This window comes from Symphalangus syndactylus, chromosome 10 (genome assembly GCF_028878055.3).
Source record: "Symphalangus syndactylus isolate Jambi chromosome 10, NHGRI_mSymSyn1-v2.1_pri, whole genome shotgun sequence".
NCBI lineage: Eukaryota > Metazoa > Chordata > Mammalia > Primates > Hylobatidae > Symphalangus > Symphalangus syndactylus.
In genome coordinates, this window is record NC_072432.2 from 120,546,532 (window position 1) to 120,569,441 (window position 22,910).

Below are 22,910 nucleotides of genomic sequence, written 5' to 3' on the forward strand. Positions count from 1 at the left end.
TGGGTGCAGTGGCTCATTCCTATAATCCCAACACTTTAGGAGGCCGACGTGGGGGAATCACGAGGTCAAGAGACCATCATGGCCAACACGGTGAAACCCCTTCTCTACTAAAAATACAAAAATTAGCTGGGCATGGTGGCATGCGCCTGTAGTCCCAGCTACTCGGGAGGCTGAGGCAGGAGAATCACTTGAACCCGGAAGCTGGAAGTTGCAGCGAGCTGAGATTGCGCCACTGCACTCCAGCCTGGCAACAGAGCGAGACTCCGTCTCAAAAACAAACAAACAAAAAAGATGGATTTGCTAATTACCCTAATTTGATCATTACACAAACGATCTTAGTAAAAAGATCACAAATGATTCTTAGTAAAAAAGAATTACTTTCCAAGCTGTAATTATTTAATGGGTATATACATTTATTTAATCAATTACAGGCCCATGATAAAATGGTGGCTAATAAAATCATATCCAGTGAAATCAGCCCATAGATGATACAGAGGTATTCTGAGTGATTTTCTCTGGACCTCCATAAAGTCCAGAAACATTCACTCCATCAGTGGGTGTGTCTCATCTTCCCATTCAGGATCTTCTTGGGGAAAGGTCTGAGGCTAGCCAATCCTGAATTGCTTAGCATGTGCCTACAAGTAAACAAATGTTGCTTATGCCACCTTCACTGTCCCTCATGCTGTTGAGTGGCTGTGTGGTCTATATTTCACTCCAGAGTTGCTTTACTGTGACCTTTAGCTCCAATTCTTAGGTGAATGAGCCCTTCAAAAAATGGTGCCAGATCTGCCTTAAGTCAAACCTACTTTTTCCACAACTACCCAGATGGCAATTAATAATTATTTTAGATCAATGGTTCTCAGTGGAACTACACAATGGCTATACAATGGAATCGCCTGGGAGCTTTAAAAATTATCAGTGCCTGAGTCCCACCTCCAGAGGTTATGAATGAATTAATTGTGGGTGCAGCCAGAGCATCAGGATTTTAAAACTCTCCAAATCATTTTAATGAGCACCTAAAGTCAAGGACCACTTCTTCTGAATTTACCCCATCTGCTCCTCACTGCATCTCTGTCATTATTAGAGCATCTGATATTGTTCTCATTTTATAGAAAATGTAAAGGGGTGCAAAGGAATCTTAGCAGGGTTTTGTTTACACGGAGCTAAAGTCTGCCTCCTTATAACTTCTTTTTTTTTTGGTTTTGTTTTGTTTTTTAATATTGGAGCTCACCCTGTCGCCCAGCCTGGAGCGCAGTGGCGTGATCTTGGCTCACTGCAACCTCCTCCTCCTGGGTTCAAGCAACTCTTGTGCCTTAGCCTCCTGAGTAGCTGGGATTACATGTGTGCACCACCACACCCGGATAATTTTGTATTTTTAGTAGAGACAGTGTTTCACCATGTTGGCCAGGCTTGTCTTGAACTCCTGACCTCAAGTGATCTGCCCACCTCCGCCTCCCAAAATGCTAGGATTACAGGTGTGAGCCACCGCGCCTGGCCACCTCCTTATAACTTCTTTGTCCCATATCTTATTTCTAAAGCAATACATGATAAGTTGGTCCCTCTCCCACAAGAAAGCCCTTCAGACATTTGAAAACCAATATTGTATCTCAACTTAAATGTATTTCCTTATAGTGTAAGGTCCCTCAACCTCCTCGCATAAAGTGGAGTTTCCAGATAACCTCACTCTCCTCATCCCTGCCCCCAAGGATGCCACATTTCTTCGTTGTCCCTCTGTGTGGCTTTTACGCCAAACACAGGAGAACTGCTTTGACTGGCCAGGGGAGAGTGTGGCAGGGCACTTACTACTTGTGATTTGAGAGGTGTCACTCCCTGTGCTCCCAAGGCACTCTCTGCTTCCTTTTGTATTATATTATACCACACTGTGCTTCTCAGACTGGCTTGAGCTGACTTCTGAGGAGGTTGTACTGTACACAGAGACAAGGAGGCCACTGGCTCTGGTATTACTCAGAGATTCAGGGAGGAAAGTTAATGTTTAGTGAGTAAACTTCCTTTTCCCTTCCCTCCCTCCCTCTGGCTCTCCCTTCCTCCATTCCTTTCTTCCCTACTTCTTCCCTTCCCTTCTCTTCCCTTCCCTTCCTTTCTCTCTGTCTTATTTTCAATTCCTCACTAAATCTCCGGCTTCTAAAGTAAAGTGGATGTCTATTTATATACATACATATACCTGTATTTATATTTAGAATATGTGTGTGCGTGTGCGTGTGTGTATATATGTGTGTGTGTATATATCTATCTAGATATTGATATCTACAAAATGGATTTTGCCTTTTTATCTTTTCCAAAAAATAAATTCAAAATTATATGATACATATTGCTCTGCTATCTACTCTTTTCCACTTAATAAAATATTATGGACATCTCTCTGAGCTAATGCACAGATAGATCTAACTCATACTTTTTAATAGCTATATAATATTCCATGGTGAGGCTGAACATATTTTCTTCAGCCATTCCCCTTGTCCAAGTTTTTCCTGTCACTCTGAGCAGTGCCAAAATAAACAGCCTTCTGCATGCATCCTAATTAGTTAGAGCCTTTATTGCTCTATATGAGGTAGATTGTCCCACTGAGATGCTGGATGAAAGAGAACATGTATTCCTAATGCTCATATATCTTGCCTGATGACTTTCCCCAAAAGCGTCTGTGGCTTCCACCCTGTCTGAGAATGTCCATTACCATATGATCATCAGGCTGGTGTTGATCCTTTGAATTTTTGCCAATCTTGTGGGTGAAAAATGACATTTTTACCACCTTAATCTCTTTGCATATTTTTTGTTTTCAACTATTTATTTTTAAATAAAATTTCCCCTCTGTCACTTGTCTATCCATATTGTTTGCTCATTTTATCAAGTTATTCATCTTCATCTTTTTTCTATCAATTTATAGGTGCTCTTTAAATAAATAGAGAAAGTGACCCTTTGTATGTTGACAATGTTTTTCCAACCAGATTATCATTTTTTTATCTTTCATTACCAAGGACTTTTTAAAGTTTTTATATTACCAGGCTGGTCTTGAACTCCTGGCTCAAGTGATCCTCCCTCCTCAGCCTCCCAAAGTGCTGGGATTACAGGCATGAGCCACCACTCCCAGCCATAACTACATAGCTTAAAAACAATATTTAATATTGAGAAAGTAATCTTCTTCACTCTTCCTTTTCAAATTTTCTTGACTTTTCTTGGACATTAATTCTTCTATATAAACTTTCAATTAATTTTGCCCCATTGAAAAAACATGGCATTAGGCCTGGTGCATTGGCTCATGCCTGTAATCACAGCAATTTGGAAGGCTGAGGCAAGAGGATCACTTGAGGCCGGGAGTTCAAGACCAGCCTGGGCAACATAGCAATAACCCCATCTCTACAAAAAATAAATTAAAAAATGAGCCGGACATGGTGATGTATGCCTATGGTCCTAGCTAGTTAAGAAGCTGAAGCAGGAGGATTTCTTGACCCCAGGATTTGAAGCCTGCAGTAAGCTACGACCACACCACTGCACTCCAGCCTGGGCAACAGAGGGTGACTCTGTCTCTAAAAAGAAAAAAATAATTAAAAGAAAAAAGGAAAAACATGGCATTGTGATTATAATTGCGTTAAATTTCCATATTAGTTTTAGAAGAATTCATATTTCTATTCTTTCTTCCTGTGTAGGACAATAACATATGTCTAGAGTTAATTCAAACTGTTATTTTTATTTGTAAATGCATTTTTATACAATTTTAAAATATCAGCTCCTACCCTCAATTCAGTAAAACTGTTATTATTGAATATTAAAATATATATTTTTCATTGTGGTATGGCACGTAACTCTTATATAGTTTTAAAAAATAAAATGAAAGGCTTCAAAGATATATTTGCTACTTCTTTTCCATCATCATGGCAATGGAAAAATTAAAGAAATCCTGACTAAGCATTTTATATTGAAATTTATCAGATGATTGTTCACACCTTTTTCTGTCATTCAGCATTCAGCTCCTGTCTTAGTCTGTTTTTTTTTTTTTTTTTTTTTTTTTTTTGCTTATAATAGAATATAGCAAACTGGGTAATATATAAAGAATGAGAATTTATTTTTTACTATTACGGAAGAGGAGAAGTCCAAGATTGAGGGGCTGCATCTGGTGAGGGCCTTCTTGCTGGTGGGGACTCTCTGCAGAGTCCCAAGGCAGTGCAGGGCATCACATGGTGAGGGGGCTGAGTGTGCCAGCTTAGGTCTCTCTTCCTCTTCTTATAAAGCCATCAGTCCCACTCCCATGATAACTCATTCATCCATTATCCCACTAATCCATTAATCCATGAATTGATTAATCCATTTATGAGGGCAGAGACCTCATGACCCAATCACTTGGTAAAAGTCCCACCTCTCAACACTGCCACATTGAGGATTAAGTTTCAATGTGAATGCTGGAGGGGACAAATATTCAAACCATAGCAGCTCCCATTCTTTAAGACACAGTTTAGCGTGCAGTAGGTGCTTAATAAATGCTTGTTAAGTTACCTGAAATAACTTTTCCATTAGTGCAATCTAAGATCCTATTTATTTTTGATTCATATCAAAGCTATAATATCCATGAGGATAGGAAACATATCTCTGGCTCATAGCACCTGGCTACACAATCAAAATACATTAATTTAATAAATGAACAAAAGCCATGCATGACCAAATACAACTAGATATTTTTCTGTGAATTACTAACCTTCATCCTTTACTAGTGAAAATGATGTGACACTAAATGTGGGGCTTTAATTTATCTCTCTTAAATTTTATTTTATCAGTGCACTATAGCTCTCTGTCAAGATTGTTCTGAATTTTGTCCTTCCAGTTTTGAGTAAGAAACAAACAGGTAAGCTGGACTTCTGGGTCTCCATCCAGAACATGGATAGAAATGTCCATCAGCACCCTTGTTGTCATGTTAAAAGCCCAACCTGCTGCAGGGTTCTCATAAAGACATTTCTGTGTACCAAATACTTTGGAGAATACCTTCCCCAAGGCAGTCTCATCCCTCCAGCTCTGATTGTTCTATTTTAATATGTCTAATTCCTCAACACCTGAAGACAGAGATGTTTCCAATCCTATTCGCAGTAACCTAAAATCGTAGGACTGCCTGCAGGGATCCCTTTTCATTGTCCAGTGGATCATTCCATTAAAAGAAGCTTCCCCTTCCCACATATCCTCAAGCCTCTTTCTTTTTTCATCTATATCCAGCCCCAAATGAAGTCAGCCACTTTCTTGCTGAATTTATAATTGATTCAGATGAAGAACCTAGGTAGTTTTTCTTTGCTAAGATGTTATTATATTGATCTGGAAGGGTTAAGCTCTGAAATATCCTTTGTAATTAAGCTACTTTTCTCGGAACTGTATCCTTACAGAGTTCATGAAATAAGGTTCATGAACCTAATTAATGAACCTAATTAATATCTAAGGTTCATAGGTATTAACTTGACCCTATTAAGCCCTCTTTAAAGATTTATCAGGCTACAAGAGGCCATGTTATATAGCATCACCCACTGGTTTAAGAGTGGTATTGCAATACACCTCTTGGCCATTATAATACTCAAAAATTCCGGTATTGGTAAATGTACAGTGAGGCAAGAATCCATAGACATGGGAGATATCATAGGGGAAGTTCTGGGAGGAAGTAAAAAAAGAAAGGAGACTCTTGAATTGTGAAAATATCACACAGTTCAGAGAATGGCCTTTAAAAAGTCAATTTAACACTTACTGGACAAGTCTTCAATTGAGTATGTTGAAGGACTTATTTTTTTTCAGGGCGTTCTATTTCTTATTGTAAATTGAAGTCAGTATTAGAACTAAATTGAAGTTTTCACTTTATAGCCAACTTTGCTGGAACACAGTTATGACATTCCCTTGACTAGTCCTCTGTGTCCTCTCAAAAATATTTTGCTCTTTAACTTCCAAAGGATTGATTTTCGAGGGAGAAACCAAGGCAGCAACGCTGCATGAAGCTCCAATTCATGACATTAGAAAGCTCGTTACGGAGAAAAGGTAAAAATTCTGCAGAGGTCTAGGTTGGAGAGGGGTTCGTTAATGAGTTAGGGTTCACCAACATCTTTGTTTCCCTTTTCTTCATGGTAACAGAGCTAAGGGATTTTTTTCCCAGCCCCCTTAACCTCTAGTTGGAGCCATATGACTGAGCTAAGGTCAATGGAACAAGCGTACCTGATAGCAATTGTGTGACTCCTCCAGGCCTGTCCCATGATTTTCTCCACTGCACACTCCTCCTATCTCTCTCCTTTCTACCAAATCTTGGAGGCTACATATTGAAGATGGCAGCGTCACGAGATGGAAGGACACTGGATCCTTGAGTCAACATTTATAAGACAGACACCCAACTTGCCATGGATTGTGATATGAATGAGAAGTAAATGATTATTGTGCTGTCACTAAAATCTCAGTTATTTGTCAGAGCCAGGCATGACCATGTATGGTGTTACTTGCTCTAACAACTCTAGAAATTGATAGCTTGAAATGACATGCTGCCATACTAAAAATGGAAATATGGAAATATTGCATAGCAGGAGAGGACCCTGACATTAGGAGGCTGAAGATGATAATTGGTGTTACGATAATTGGTAAACTGGGCCTATGATATTGAGGATAGCAGGCCCCATGCTATCTACTACTGAGTCAGCATGCCTAGCGGCATCTGTTAGAAAGAAGCAAAGTAGTGGTGTGTGTTCTCTGCTATTGCCGGTATTTAACAAAGGAACACAAGGAAGAGAAAAGTGAAATAATTGACTGGTTTGCAAAGAGAAGTGAATTGGAACAAAGTCCAGAAAATTTAAGCCTAAAGGGAAGGAAAACACCAACTGCCTCTAGATCCCAGATAATAGAAGTAAATTGCAAAACTTTCCAGCAGCCAAGGCCCGCTTAGACCTAGCCAGGTGGAATGATTAGATTAAGGATGTGGCTTTTCCAGTCAACCCTTGTAGCATCAAGGTAGCTAGCTGACTGCCCTTAGGGAGAGAGACCTGGGGGAGAGGAAACCAATTAAAAGAGTAGGTTTGTAAACTACAGCTAGAAAAAAACTCTGGTTGTGGTCACTGGCCCATGGAATGGACTAGAAGCAAATAGATGAGATTTTGCTAAATGTTGAGGGACTATCATTGCCCAAAACCCCTACACGCCCAGACCTTCATCTGTACCTTTGAGGTAGGAGGTGGGACTTGACTCCAGAGATGGGGCTTGAACACCAGACCAAATTGAGGACTAGCTAAAACAGGGGCATGGCAGAAGGAACTTTCCATAAGACATGCCCATCAGTATGCCATGTCAATTTACCACTCTCATGCCAACACCCAGAAGTTACCACCCGTTTCCATGCAACAACCTGCAGCCCAGAAGCTACCATCCTTTTCCTAGAAATGTCTGTATAAACCACCCCTTAATTTGCATATAATTAAAAGTGGGTATAAATATGACTGCAGAACTGCCTCTGAGCTGCTAATCTGGGCACACTGCCTGTGTGGTAGCCCTCTTCTGCAAGGAGCAGTCCCTCTGTTGCCAATGTGCACTGCCACTTCAATGCAAGTGGCTGTCTAACATCACCGGCTCTCCCTTGATTCTTTCCTAGGTGAAGCCAACAACCCTCCCAGGTGACACAGGACAGGGGGCTCGCCTGTCCTGTGTCACCCTGACTCGTGGAGCTAAAAAACAACCTTGCTCCAAAAAGAAGTGTGCTGCGAGAAGTGAACAGCCCTCAGGAATGGCTCATTCCCCAGCATCCACTTTAGATGTGCACAGAGAGGGTGGTACACCAGGAAGCACCTTCCGAAGGGCATATCTAAGGTGTCATGGACAAGAGAATTCTTCCAGAGATCTGCATCAAGGCCTAAACAAAGAATTTTCCCCACCCCAGGGTTAGAGATCTTTACAACATCTGAGGGATCTCAACATTTCTGCAGACCAGTAGCAACTCTGTGTTTTCATTCTTCCATTTTCTAAACGGGCATTTTGATTGTGATTATCAGATCCATATTCCTCCCATTTTATGTGGGAGCTACAGGCTGACCTGATGAATAAGGATCACACAGACAGCCCGGGCTTTGAGCTCAATGCAATGACCAGATGGGACTTTGAGTTGCCTCCACGGTGAGTGGTGAATGTGTTTTATGTATGAAAACAAAGGAGCAAACAGGTATTTGGTGACCAGGAAGGCAAACTATGTGGAGAATGCTGGTACCCCCTGATGTGTGTTTTTTCTCTCCTTCCAGGGCATATGGCTGCCTCTATTTTAAAGCCCTCTTGCTGTTAGGTTGAGCCCAGTTTAGTGGGCTCTGGCCAACGGAATGTGGGTAAAAGTGCTGTATCCTACTTCCAGCCCAGCCCATAAAATTCTCCTATGTGTGATCCTCCATTCTCTCTTCCATTTTGCAGCAACCTTAGGGGCCATTTGTTACAGATAATGGTATTACAAGATGGAAGAACCCTGGGTCCCTGAGTCATCATTTGGAAGAGAAATGCCTAACCCATATTGAATTGCAATGTGAGTGAGGAATAAGCTTTCATTGTATTAAAGATAATGGGGTGTGGGGATGGTTGCTATAGCAGCAATTGTTACTTACACTGACTAACATAAGGGTAGGGAATTCCTGTATATAGAAAATACACCAGCTGGGCATGGTAGCTCATGCCTGTAATCCCAGCACTTTGGGAGGCCAAGGCGGGCCGATCACCTGATGTCAGGAGTTCTAGACCAGATTGGCCAACATGGTGAAACCCCATCTCTACTACAAATACAAAAATTAGCCGGGCATGGTGGTGCACACCTGTAGTGCCAGCTACTCGGGAGGCTGAGGCAGGTGAATCATTTGAAACCAGGAGGCAGAGGTTGCAGTGAGCCAAGATTGTGCCACTGTACTCCAGCCTGAGTGACAGAGTGAGACCCTGTCTCAAAAGAAAAGAAAACAAAAGAAAAGAAAAGAAGGCCAGGCATGGTGGCTCACGCCTGTAATCTCAGCACTTTGGGAGGCCGAGGCTGGCAGATCATGAGGTCAGGAGATCGAGACCCTCCTGGCAAACAAGGTGAAACCCCGTCTCTACTAAAAATACAAAAAAATTAGCCTAGTGTGGTGGCGGGCACCTGTAGTCCCCGCTACTCTGGAGGCTGAGGCAGGAGAATGGTGTGAACCTAGGAGGCAGAGCTTGCAGTGAGCCAAGATCGCACCACTGCACTCCAGCCTGGGTGACAGAGCGAGACTCCTTCTCAAAAAAAAAAAAAAAAAGAAAACAGGAAGGAAGGAAGGAAAGAAGGAAGAAAGAAAGAAAGAAAGAAAGAAAGAAAGAAAGAAAGAGAGAGAGAGAGAGAGAGAGAGAGAAAGAAAGAAAGAAAGAAAGAAAGAAAGAAAGAAGAAAGAAAGAGAGAAAGAAAGGATAAGAAAGAAAGAGAGGCCGGGCACGGTGGCTCACGCTTGTAATCCCAGCACTTTGGGAGGCCGAGGCGGGCGGATCACGAGGTCAGGAGATCGAGACCACGGTGAAACCCCGTCTCTACTAAAAATACAAAAAAAATTAGCCGGGCGTGGTGGCGGGCGCCTGTAGTCCCAGCTACTCGGAGAGGCTGAGGCAGGAGAATGGCGTGAACCCGGGAGGCGGAGCTTGCAGTGAGCCGAGATCACGCCACTGCACTCCAGCCTGGGCGACAGAGCGAGACTCCATGTCAAAAAAAAAAAAAAAAAAGAAAGAGAGAGAGAAAGAAAAAATATACCAATAGGAGAAGCTAACAGCGAAAATCAAAGAAGTTTAGAAGGAGGACCAGAAGTATGTAGGATCAGATAAGCCAGAAAAGAGTCAAGAAGGAGCTGTCGATGGAGTTTGTGATGGGTGATTTTATGTGTGAACTTAGGCCACAGTCCCCAGATATTTGGTCAAGCACTATTCTAGATGTTTCTAAGATGAAGGTATTTTTTAGATGAGATTAACATTTACATCAGCAAACTTTGAGTAAAGTGAATTGCCTTCCACAATGTGGTGGGTCTCATCCAATCAGTTGAGGGTCTTAAGAGAAAAAAGATGTGGTCCCCCGAGAAAGGGAGAATTCTGCTTCCAGACTGCCGTTAAACTTGAGCTGCAACATCACCTCTTTCCCGGGTCTCCAGCTGTCAGTCTGCCCTGCAAATTTTGGACTTGCCAGCCTCTATAATTGCATGAGCCAATTTCTTAAAATATTTATTTCTATCTTTATATAATCTTTCTCTATATACCTATGTCTATGGATATGGATATATATATATAAAGAGATATATACATAGCTATACACATATGTCCTATTGGTTCTCTTTCTTTGGAGAACCCTGACTAATGGTGTTAAATGCTGCAAAATGGTTGAAGAAGTTGCAGATTTTTGAGAAGGGTATTATATTTGGCAACTATGAGGAAGAGATCAATTTCCCTGAGCATTGAGGGCTGATACTATGTTCTAAGGAGAGTTAATTAGAGCAAAGAATTAGGTGGAAAGAAAAGTGGAAATCCTGCTTAACTTGTTTGCTGGAGAGGAGTCAAGGATCAGAGCTGCAGGTGGAGGAATTGACCTTTAGGAGAAAGAGGAGTGGCTTTTGCCTAAATTAGAAAAAAGAAAGGGAAACCCACTGCAGCTTTCGAGCAGGAGGCTGGGGTGAGCCAGTTATTCTGAGGAAATGAGACACTGCTCAAGAACGCTGACGTGGACTTTCTACCTTCATTAACACAGGGAAGTTTGTGCCATCAGTCCTTCCCTTCTTTCTTTTCTACATGGCCTCACCTCTTTAGCTATTTCCTTTGACTTTCAACATCAACAGGGCTTCTGTGCAGCCATCAGCCACCACGACTCAGCTCAAGTTAAAAACAAGATTAAGCAGGTCCTCCTTCCCCACCCCACCCCATCTGGTGCCACCTGTCCCAGTTTGCACCACATCCCAATGGCCCCATAATCCAGTCTCCCAGGGGAAGTCACTCCAGATGACTCTGGTTCAACCCTCTGGTTCTTGGTAGAAATTGCCTGAATTGCAGCTGAAATCTTCTCCCAAAGCCTGAGGTCACCTCTAGGAAATCCTATCTCCTCTTCTTATCTCAGACGGGGGCTGACCCCTTCTTTACCCTTTTCTTTTCCCTTTCTTGGCTCTGAACTATGACCTCTGCTGTCCAACTCTTCTGCTCTTTTCTGCCACTCATAAGGTGGGGCTTCTCTCCCCAGAGTCATTTTGGAACTGGGATTCATCTTCAGTACCTCTTCAGGGCTGGGTACCACCTCTGCTCACCCCGAGCCCAAATGCATCTATTTGCTGATGCATTTGGGTTATCATAGCAACAGTCCAAGATGCCCACACCCTTTAACACCACAGGGGCAGGGGTTAGGCCATTTTTCCCACCAACTAAAGAAAGCATGGGTAAAAATGAGGGTCATTTTTTGGTATTTCTTTTTTTTAATGATATAAGCTCTAATTTTATTTTATTTTTCTTTTTGATATGTCATTGTTGGATACATTTTAGGGATACATGTGATATTTTGATGCATGTACGCAATGTGTAATGGCCAAACCAGGGTAACTGGGACATCCATCACCTCAAACATTTATCTTTTCTTTGTGTTCGGAACACTCCAATTTTCTCTTTCAGCTATTTTTGAAATACACAATTAACTGTTGTTAACTCTAGTTTCCCTACTGTAGTATCGAATACTTGTTCCTTCTATTTAGCTGTATTTCTGTACCCATTAACCAACTTCTCTTCCTCTCCCCACCCACCTTCCTTCCCAGCCTCTGGTAATCACTATTTTATGCTCTACCTCCATGAGGTCCATTTTTAGCTCCCTTGAGTGAGTGAAATCGTGCAGTATTGTATTTCTATACCTGGCTGATTTCACTTAATATAATGACCTCCAGTTCCATCCATGTTTTTGCAAATGACGGGGTTTCATTCTTCTTTATGGCCAAATAGTATTCCATTGTGTATACATGCCACATTTTTTTATCTATTTATCCACTGATGGACACTTAGGTGGATTCCATATCTTGGCTATTCTGAATAGTGCTGCAATAAACATGGTAGTGTGCAGGAGTCTCTTGGATATGCTGATTTCCTTTCCTTTGGGTATGTACCCAGCAGTGGTTACTGGATCATTCAGTAGTCTATTTTTAGTTTTTTGAAGAACCTCCATACTGTTTTCCACAATGGCTGTACTAATTTACATTCCCACACTTTTTGTACTTTCTGTCAACAAATGTTTGAGCACCCTCTATGAGAGGCAGTGTAGTGGACCGTGCTTAGCACACAGGCATTGGGTTTAGCCTGCTTAGGTTCATATTCCAAGGTCTCCACTTACTAGCTCCGTGGTGCTAAGCACATTATTTACCCTCTCCATACCTCAGTTTCCTCATCTGAAAAATGAAGGCAATAATACTGCTCACTTCATAGAGCGGACATGAAGATTAAATAAGTTAGCATACAGGTAACTTCCAAGGTAAATAAGTTAGCATACAGGTAACCTCCAAGGTGACTATCTCCCTGGGGTTTACAAAACAACTCTCCTGATCCATGCCCTAGTCCTGGGAGACTCAGATCATGTGGCAAACTCAGAATCCAGATACAGGTGACAGGAGCACATGACTGTCACCAGGCAGGCAATGCCCTCTCTAAACCTCAGTCTCCTCATCTGTAAAATGGGCAGCACAGTCCCTGGGCTCCCCCACTCAAGGTGGTTGTGAGGTTCTGCTGAGATCATGGAGAGAAGGGACTTTGCAAACTATAAACTTGCCATGGCGAAATGGAGATTCGAGAGAACACAGCGTCACCCTTGCTGATGTGATGGGATCTACAGACAGGGGTGGCTGTCCTTGTCCTCTTCTCTACTCCAGGCTTAGGAAACACTTTCTCTTCCCCTTGGGTCTCACCTACTTCACTTCAGCATTAAATAGGGCTTGGGGATGGGGAGATGGTGCTGACTGTGGCATCAGAAGAGACCAGGCTGGCCTGTGCCACTTTGTGGTCCCGTTTCTCCCTGCACTTTTCTTCTCATGACATTCATCCCACTTCTGCACTGCTACTTGTTTAATACTGGCTTTCCTAACCAGACTGGCCATGTGACATGTTCCTCACACTTCTGGAGCTTGGGGCAGAGCCTGCTCCCTTGTAGCGAAACCGATTTGGTATGGTCTGGCTGCCCTGTTTGCTTTTGGTTGCTCGCTTGCTTTTTTTTTTTTTTTTTTTGGTGGTTTTATTTTTGTTTTCCTTTTCCCATGAAGCTGAAGCTACAGCACTGAACACTGAAACTTAACCTTCATTCGCTACTTTATACGTAACATTCATAGGCCACCATAGTAATGATCTCTTCAGTTGTCTTTTAGGAACTTGGACTAGCTCCTGTCCGTCTCAAACTGGTGAGACCATTGGCCCTTCAACTGGGCAAGTGCCCCAAGAGGTGGCCTTTCAATGTCGGAGAGCCAAAAAACTCCACCCTTGGATCATGCTAACGCTGCCATTTTCTGCATATATGTCCTATGAAATACCATGAGCTCAGACAACACTGGCATGGAATGAACCTGTTTCTTCATTTGTCCCCACAGCCAATTGCCTTTCCCCATGGCTTAGACCATTCTACTTCCTTAACCCATAAATATCCTTAAGCCTTATCTTCTGGGAGGTGGATTTGAGAGCTGTTCTCCCACCTAATGTCTTGGTGCCCTTGCCAATAAGTCTTTTCTCTTTTCTAAAACCCATGTCACCTGATTGATTTCCTGCAGGGGCAGCTTGCAGGGCGGGCAGAGTGGACAGCGGACCTAGACCTGGCCGGCAGCTGGGAGCTTGGTAAATGTTTGTTCAATCAATGAAAAATGACACGTGAGAATCCTGAGTGGCGCTTATGACCAGTCTCAACTCCCTGCCTGCATTCACTTTCCTTGGGTGTCACTGTTTACCCCAGAGGCCCCTCCACCAACAAAATCACAGAATTTGATGGCCAGGTGCAGTGGCTCAGGCCTATAATCCCGGCACTTTGGGAGGCTGAGGTGGGTGGACCACCTGAGGTCAGGAGTTCCAGACCAGCCTCCCCAACATTTTTAGTCTCTACTAAAAATACAAAAAAAAATTACCCGGCTGGGTGGTGCATGCCTGTAATCCCAGCTACTCCGGAGGCTGAGGCAGGACAATCATTTGAACCCAGAAGGCGGAGGTTGCAGTGAGCCGAGATTGCACCACTGCACTCCAGCTTGCATGGCTAGACCCTCAAAAAAATAAAAATGAAAAATAAATCACAGAATGCGGCGCACTCCAGGCCCAGTTCTCTCATGCGGAAAGAGGAGGCTTGGAGATGAGAACTGGATGCCCGAAGTCACTCAGCTCGGCAGGGGCAGAGCCAGGGTGCTCACGGGGTGGCCAACCTTCCACGTCTGCCCTGGACACGGGACTTTCAGCACTAAAACTTGCGGTCCCGGACGTCCTTCTCCCAGGCCCTCGACACCATGGATGGGTGAGAAAAACGTGCAGGGCTAAAATCTGGGGTCCCTACCCCTGCCCCAGCCACGTGGCGGTCCCGATAGTGAAATCGACTAAGATCAAAGAGCTCTCCCGGTGAGCCCCCCATTGCAGCCGCAGCGCGGGCAGGGAGGACGCGGCAGGGGCCCGAGTTCGAGGCTGGGCCCTGGGGCTCCGGGGGCGAACGGGCGAGGCGGGCGGGGCGCGGGGGCCCCGCGGCGGCACAAAGAGGCCGGCCGCGGCAGTTTTGAAAATACCAAGGAAGTTGATCTGGGCCGGGGCCCAAGAAGTGACGAGGAGGGAGGGAGGCTTGCGAGCGAGGGAGGAAGGAGGGAGAGGAGAGGAGCAGGCGGGAGGGAGGGAGGGAGGAAGGGCGCGCGGGGCGAGGGGCGGCGGCAGACCTCGCGGGGCCCCAGCGGGAAGCGCGGGCGGCGGCGGGATGCGCGCTCTGGGCGGCGGGGCGCGGCGCTAGGCGCCCGGCGGGGCGTCCCCAGGCTGCGACCCCGCGGGACCCTCCACTCCGCCCGCCGCCTCCGCAGCCCGCTCGCCGGAGCATGAGTCCCAGCCGGAGCCCCACGGCCGCGAGCGGCGCCTAGGACGGCGATCCGCGCCCTGGAGGACCTGCCGGCCGCCCAGCTCCACTGCAGCTCCAGCCGCCTGCAGCGGGGCCCTCCTGAGGCCCCGGAGGAAGGGACCATGAAAGGTAAGCGCGGCCGGTGGTGGCCAGTTCCGAGGGGGGCCGCCTGCACCCCAGCTCCACCCAGGGCCTGAGGGGGCGCCTTTTCTGTAGGCGAGGCTGAGAGGAGGGCAGGGCGCCTCTGGCTTTTCCCCTGCCTTTTTGGGCATCCTGCGAGACAGGACGGATCTCTGAAGACTGGAGGAAGCAGAGGAGAGGGAGGATGGGGACACTCACACACCCCCCTTGCAGTCTTGTTCTCATCGGCCGTTGCTCTAACCTCACAAATAATTTTAAAGTCCAGAGAAGTTTCTGATCCCTTTAACCAGTAGACGCAGAAAGGTATCACCAGCCCAACTTTCCAGCAGTGTAAATTTCTACCCTGGGGACCCATCAGAGAGACCCCTGAAGCCCCCACCAAGCCTTTCAACCGGGGGCCAGGCCTAGGATTCTCCCCCAGGACCTCCAGCCCTTCCCCGAAAGAGACCTGCAGTGTCAGAGCCGCTCAGCCCAGGCCCTGCCCTTCCCACCCCCTGAACCCTGCCTGACCCACCCTCTGACCTCCTTGGGAGGAAGCCGCGGGGGAAGCCCCATGGGCCAGGACTGAGCTCTCCCCAGGGTGGTGAGCCAGCACCAGGGCGGCCCTTGCAGCCAGTTCTTGGGATGGAAATAAGAACCAGACATGATCCCACGTGGCCATTTCCGGGGCCTGGGTGTCTTTAGGCCCCTACTTGGTCTTCAAGGGCATTTTGAGGCTAGAGGAGAAGCAGGCTTTGGAGTTATCTTATGAGGCAGGGAACCTTTGAGGTTTTTAACGCCATTCCGGGTGTCTTTCAGTAATCCTTCTGTAACACCCCCGGCAGATGCTTGTGTTCCTAGCAGTGAGAACCTCCCCACCTCATCTGCTTACAGAAAGTAGAAACTGAAAAGGGCCTTTGAGATCATCCACAGGGCTCTCAACCACACTCTTAGGTGCCACTGACAGGTATGGAGGTGGAAGAGGTGGGGCCAGAGTTCTCAGCCTACTTCAACCAGAGCAACTCTGTTTGTCTCTCATACATAGAACGGCCTGAGGGTTCATTGGAAGAAAGGGCTCCACCAACAAACTTCTGACTGGATGCAGCCTCCACATTGCATAGTTAGGGAAACTGAGGCCCAAGCAGGTAGGGCTGGTTTCATGGCTTCTGCAACCAGTGCCATCCTACAAGGTCCCACACTGCAGAGTTTAATGCTCTGCAGGTGCAATCTTGAACTTTTTAAAAATGTATTTTATTTTGTTTTATTTTAGAGACAGGGACTCACTCTGTTGCCCAGTCTGGAGTGCAATGGCATGATCATAGCTCACTGCAGCATCAAACTTCTGGGCTCAAGTGATCCTCCCACTTCAGCCTCTCATGTAGCTGGGACTACTGGGACTACAGGTGTGCACCACCATGCCTGGATTTTTTATTTTTTTGGTAGAGATGGGGCCTTACTTTGTTGCCCAGGTTGGTCTAAAACTCCTGGCCTCAAACGATCCTCCCACCTCGGCCTCCTAAAGTGCTGGGATTACAGCCTTGATCCACAATGAGGCCTGAAATTCTTATAATTTTTTAACAAGTCATCCCCTCCCACCAACACACAAACACACACACTTTCCTTTTACACTGGGCCCCACCAATTACGTAGCTGGTCCTGTGGACAGAAGTGAGTTGTTACAAATCACAGTTAGTCGGGGTGACTAGACCCCAGGACTCCTGACTTCTAGTCTGGAATCCACCTTGCCTCTTTGTGGCTTCCTTCCCTCTGCCTCTGGCACCTTTTTTCTGTGCTTCCCGTTGGCCTCCCCAAGTCCTAGGCTGTGCAGGATGAGCCAAGCAAGTTATAATCAGCACTAGGGAGCACCTGGCAGGCAATGAGGGGAGCCTCGCCCCAAGTCCTGCTCCTCACTGAGACACCTTTGCAGCTGAACCCTCTGAAGTCAGCTGGCCCAGGGCAAACCATTACCGGAAGCCTCCAGAAAGGTCTTGGACTACATCTTACACGGGGCCACACTGCCCTGGACCTTGATGATGGTGGTAAGATGTTTCACATTCTCAGAGTGGCTCCACCCCAATTCCAGACAAGCACCAGCAGGGCGTGGTGGCAGATACCTGTAATCCTAGCTACTCCAGAGCCTGAGGAGGGAGGATCACTTGAGCCTGGGAGTTTGAAGTGTAATGAGCCGTGATTGCAGCACTGCATTCCAGCCTGGGCAACAAAGTGAGACCCTGTCTCTGAAAAAATAAAATTTATTTAAAAAAAGAGGCAGGGCCAAAACCATGTGAAATAGAGAAGAAAAGAGCTGGTGTGAATGAATATTTAAAAAGAGGTGCCTGAGGAGGACCCGCTGACCACGTTGCGGGGTTCCAGGCTCTCCTTGTGCTGTGGGTTCCTATACAGGAAGCCAAGCCCTGTCTCTCTCCTCCTTTCCCTTGGATCCCACAGCCTTTTCATGTGCAGAGTGGGATTCCTGTCTACGGAGGCCCTGAGGGCGGCGCTGGTGTGTTTTTCCTCCAGCCTCTGGAAACCCCTCAGTGATCTCCCATAACATCGCAGGGGCTGCCCGGGCTGCGGGGCTGGGGGCTGACTTCCAGCACTTCCCTCCCTGGCAGCCGGGAAGAGCTGCCGCCTCTACCTGAGATGGAAACGGCAGGGCAGACAGCAAATAATTGGCTTCGGGGATCTGTGGGGTATAAAGAACCAGGATTTTTCTCACTCGAGTGGAAAAAGTAAAGTGCCCGGCAGAGTCGGGCAGGCAGCCCCTTCCAGAGAGCCCTTCCCGTGCTCTTCCAAAGCCCACACCAATCTTCGAAATACATCTGTTAGCAAAGGATCATGCCCTCCTCAAAACAAACACGTGATGTGATGTGATGTGATGTGATGTGATTGATGTGATGTGATGTGATGTGATGTGATGTGATGTGATGTTGTATGGAGAACGGGTGATAGTGAGGATAGTGATTAAGAAAACACGCTAGTCGGGCTGCCCAGCCCACCGGTGGCTGAGTGCTAGGGCCCACTCTGCCAGCCAAGCCATTTCCACCCGAGGCCCCTCCTGCCCCACGGACAGCTGACGGGGCCTCCCAGGCCGCTACCTCTTTTGATCCAAGCTGGCACCTGGCCCCTCTCGCACGCAGCCCTAAGGGGACACTCAGGTGCCACCAGCCCCTTGGTGATAGGCCTACCTTGGAGCTTCCCACTGGCTTGTCCAAGCCATTAGCAGCCACCTGTGGGGTTGTTTCCACACCTCCAGTGAGAGGGACCCGCCCCCAAGATGCCCAAGACACAGGCTGGTGCACTGTGAAGACTGATTTGAGAGTCAAAGACATGGGCTTTAGTCCTGGCCCCATCATCTGCCCTCTTTGGCCCTGTTGTCCTCCTGGGTGGTCCCTGAGGCCCAAGAGCTCTGTGCCTGAGCACCACTTGGGGAGCGGAAGTGACTTAGTGGTGAGGTAGCTGGAAGCGGGCCCACCTTGCGGCCTCTTTGCCCCGAGAGACTTGTGCTTGGCTGCGGTGGCCAGGACAGGGGGCAGCCCTCTGTTCCTCAGGCGTGGGAGGAACAACCCCTCCTTGCAGAATCAGAGAGCAGCGCCCACTTCATGTGGGCAAAGGGTGGAGGTGGGGAGAGAAAGGGCTGTGAAAATACAGCGATACAGTCCCAGGAGGAATCTGCCCTGCACCGCTCGTCTGGCCGAGAGGAGAGGATCTCCACCCATGAGCGGCCAGGCTGGGGGCCCCAGAAAGCCTGACCTCGTTCCCCAGGGACACCAGAAGGAGCCAGGGCTAGAAGAAAAGGAGCTGATGTGCTGAAGGTGAAAAGAGCCACCAGACAGCCTGACTGAGGGGTCCAGGGAGCACAGCAGCTTAGATGTTGGAGTTCGGCTCCAAACCCTCAAACATGGGCCCCACTTCCACCCCCAGCCAAAACAGTCACCTTGCCCTCTAGCTGGGGGTAAGCCTAATAACTGAAGACTCAGGTCCCAAGGCTCATTCGAGGGCGAGGAAAAAGCCTTCTGTTTCTCAGTAGGCTAGGTTGATGGATAGCTTGGCGGTTTCCGTGAAGGACAGGCAGCTGTTCTGGGTGTTAGAATTGATGCACAGGGTGGCATAGCTGGGCATGCCTCTCATACATGCACTGCCCATGTTTGATGATGTTTAATTTAGTGATTGTGTGTGTGTGTGTGTGTGTGTGTGTGTAGAGCACTGAGTCCCGAGGTCAGGCCCAGCCCCATCACAGGCCAGCTTTATCACTGGGATGAAGTCCCTGGTACTCCATGGGGTCAGTCCCCTCATCCAGGTGGACCAGATGATCCCACGGGATGGCATCAGAGTGTAAGTTTCATGACAGTGGGGTCTCTGTCTGTTTCTGGCACTTCGGGGGTGTCCACTACATCTGTTCAGTGTGCACATCTGTACTGTACCATGGTATCCTCAGAAGCTCACACAGGCATTCCGTAAACATGCAGAAAGATGCCTGTATTCAACAAACATATATAGACTGCCAAGTGCCCGGCTCTGTACGTCTATATATGTCTAAGGACTGAGGAAGCTACAAAGAGCTCAGACGCTGTCCCTTCTCTCAGGGAGCTTACTCTTTACTAGGACACATAGGATTTGTGCCCAAGTCACTCAAAAAAAGATTAACAGTGATACGTGTCTTAAGGGAGGTCCCAGCGAGAGAGTTTGGGGGTGGGTTGGGCTCTTTTCCTGGCTTTCCTTCTTTGCTGCTGTTCTTCGAGATTCGTCCTCGTTTCAGCCACAGACAGGCTCCTGGTTCTTGCTGGCACCCGTTCCCTGAACAATCTCTCCCAGCCTCGAAGATGCGACACGTGGGAGTCAGCAAATCTGATGGCACCAGATTCACCTCTCTGGGCTTCACAGCCGTGTTTTCATCAGTGTCTTCAACGTCTCCAGGTGGAGACCTGCAGGCACCTTCTTCATGGTTCAGATGAGACACCTTCCCCTTCACCTGAACCCAAGCTAAAAAATGGGTTATTCTGGGATGTTGCCCCAGCCCACACTTTTCAGTCAGCCAAAATGTATGGAGTTCCTGCCTTTGGGGAGGAAGCACACTAGTTGGAAGGCAAGCCTGGGTGCTTTCTGCCCTCCCAACAGAAACAAGACGTGCACACCTGAGACGAGAACTGAATCATCCAGGCAGATGCCACAAAAGAACAAATGCATGGCATAAATGGGAGATTGGATGGGAATCCCGGGAGAGAAAGGGAGCATTTCAAGTTAGGCAGTTCAGAAAGGCTTCAGGGAGGAGCTGAAGGGTGGGGAAGACTTGGATGGGGTCAGTGAAGAGGGCAGGAAGGAGTGCTGGGAAAAGCTGAACAGTAGGTCCTGGGGGAAGAGTGTTTGGTGGTGGGGGAGAAAGATGGCCTGCAGTTGAGGGAGCCCTAAGCCAGAAAGGACCTGAGTGCTCCATAAAGGACATGCGGTTGTGTCTGGTTGACACTGGAGAGCCCTGGGAGGGTTTGTCAGGAGAAGGCCTGTTTGCCACTTGCCCCTGGAAATACTCTCTCATGGCCTTAGCCCATGTTGAGAAACGTCTACTTTTAGAGAGTGGGAGAAAGAAAATGAGCTTGTAAAGGAGCCAGGAGGAGCAGTCAAGGACACAGGCGGAGAACCATGATGGTAATGTCATGGAAATTGAGAGGAGAAAGTTCCAAGGGGGAGGAAATGACCCACCGCGTTGACTGCTGATCAGCAGAGTTAGCTCAGGATTTGCGGATCAGAGAAGGCCAGGTTGCAAGGGCCAGAGGGGCTGAGTAGATCAGAAGCAAAGGCGCAGGAGGAGCTGTCCTTAGAGTGGGAGGCAGGGCCCAGCTCAAAGAGGTTTCAAGGCAGGGATGGCCCGTGCTCATTGGGAGGGGGAGGACAGAAGAGGAGGCATGGGGGGACTTGGGGACAGAGCAGTGGAACTGGGGGAGACTCGCTTTGAGAAAAAAGAATCTCTTTATTGGGAGGCAAGGGAAGGAGAAAAGATGGTTACAGACACAGACTCTGCATTACTAGCAGCTGCCTTTAACCTTTTTGTAGCACATTTATTATTTTTTAAAAAATCAAAAAATTCCAGAAAGGAAAAACATTCACTCACATGAACTCCTACCCTTTAGAGATAATAAATGACAAAATGTGGATGAATATTCTTCAGAAATCATTCTGTGTATGTTTGCACAGATTTTTTTCGTGTAGATAAGAGTGTACTATCCATGTTATTTTTATTTTTATTTTATTTTATTTTGAGACATAGTCTCACTCTGTGCCCAGGCTGGAGTGCAGTGGTACCATTGTAGCTTACTGCAGCCTTGACCTCCTGGGCTCAAGGATCCTCCCAGCCTCCCAAGTAGCTGGGACTACAAGCAGGTGCCACCATGCGCAGCTAATTTTTGTATTATTTGTAGAGATGAAGTCTCGCTATGTCGCCCAGGCTGGTCTCCAGCTCCCGACCTCAAGCCATCCTCCCTCCTCAGCCTCCCGATTACTTAGGGTTTTTGTTGGTGGTGGTGGTTTTTAGTTGTTGCTTTTGTTTTTGTTTGTTTGTTTCTTTGCTTGAGACAGAGTCTTGCTCTGTTGCCCAAGCTGGAGGGTAGTGGCACTATCATTGCTCACTGCAGCCTCAACCTCTTGGGCTCAAGCAATTGTCCTACCTCAGCCTCTCAAGTAACTGGGGCTACAGATAAATGCCACCATGCCCAGCTAATTTTTGTATTTTTTGTAGAGATGAGGTTTCACCCTGTTCCCCAGGCTGATCTCAAACTCTTGGGCTCAAGTGATCCTCCTGCCTTAGCCTCCCAAAATGTTGGAATTACAGGCGTGAGCCACAGCACCCAGCTTGCAGTGTTTTTTAAAAATGGTTTCATAACATCCCATAGTAAGACTCTGTGAGAATTTATGTAACCAATCCCCTAGAGATGGGTATTTTAGCTATTTGCATTTTCCCTCAGGTTTATCATAGCATGCAGTGATCACCTTTACATGTACACCTTGGCCTAGTTGTATAATTATTCTCTTAACATGAAGTTCCTAGAAGGAGGATTACTGAGTCAAAGGGCACTCGCCCTTGCAGTATTGACAGAAGGTGCCAGGCTACTCAGAATGAACAAGAAGGCCTCTTTCCCCATCCCTCCCCTAGACTGGGTTTGAAGTGTAGGCATCTGGACAGAGTTAGTGGGTGATAAAGAAAGAAGTTGGAACCTCATGGTCTTGATCCTTTCAGAAAAGGAGGGGGTGAGCTCATCTTTGGAGAATGAGGTGGGCTGACCTGAGGAGGAACCCAGGAATGGGAAGTGAGGATCCAGATGGCAGGACTTGGCTGAAACCAAATGCATGCCACCCTCTGACACTCTCCTGGAGCTCCGGGCTTCCCTAGTGCAATTCAAAGAAAGCAGGCTGAGGATGGAAGGGACCCTGGCCAGGAGAGAGAACTACAGGCTCTAGGGGGCAGAAGCCAACCCTGGGGACTGGGCTGGTCTTGGAGCTCAGGGTGAATGAGAGCTTGGAGGAAGGAGAGTAAGAAAAGGCTTAGTGCCCTGGGGATGAAGAAGGTAAGGGGCTTGAGATCAAGCAGATGGAACAGCAATAAGCCTTAAGCTCCAGAGGGCAGGCAGGATGTGTAGAGATAAGACAGTAAATCCCGTGTCCAGGAGCCCTGAGTTTCAACAGAAAAGCTGCCTCCATTCAAGTGGATAGCAGGAGACAGAATGAAGAAATCACCTAATCCAGGTGATGT

General features: G+C 47.0%; 1 protein-coding gene across 3 annotated transcripts in view; it reads left to right on the top strand.

The window, feature by feature from the left end:
- Positions 1–14,830: 14,830 nt before the first annotated feature.
- SCARA3 (scavenger receptor class A member 3) overlaps positions 14,831–22,910 on the top strand; it is a 42,220-nt gene continuing 34,140 nt past the window's right edge. For all 3 annotated transcript variants that reach the window (XM_063610848.1, XM_055295788.2, XM_055295789.2), the window contains exon 1: positions 14,831–15,178. In XM_063610848.1, coding sequence (XP_063466918.1) covers positions 15,172–15,178 — 7 coding nt within the window. In that variant the 5' untranslated portion in view covers positions 14,831–15,171. The remainder of the gene's footprint in view (positions 15,179–22,910) is intronic.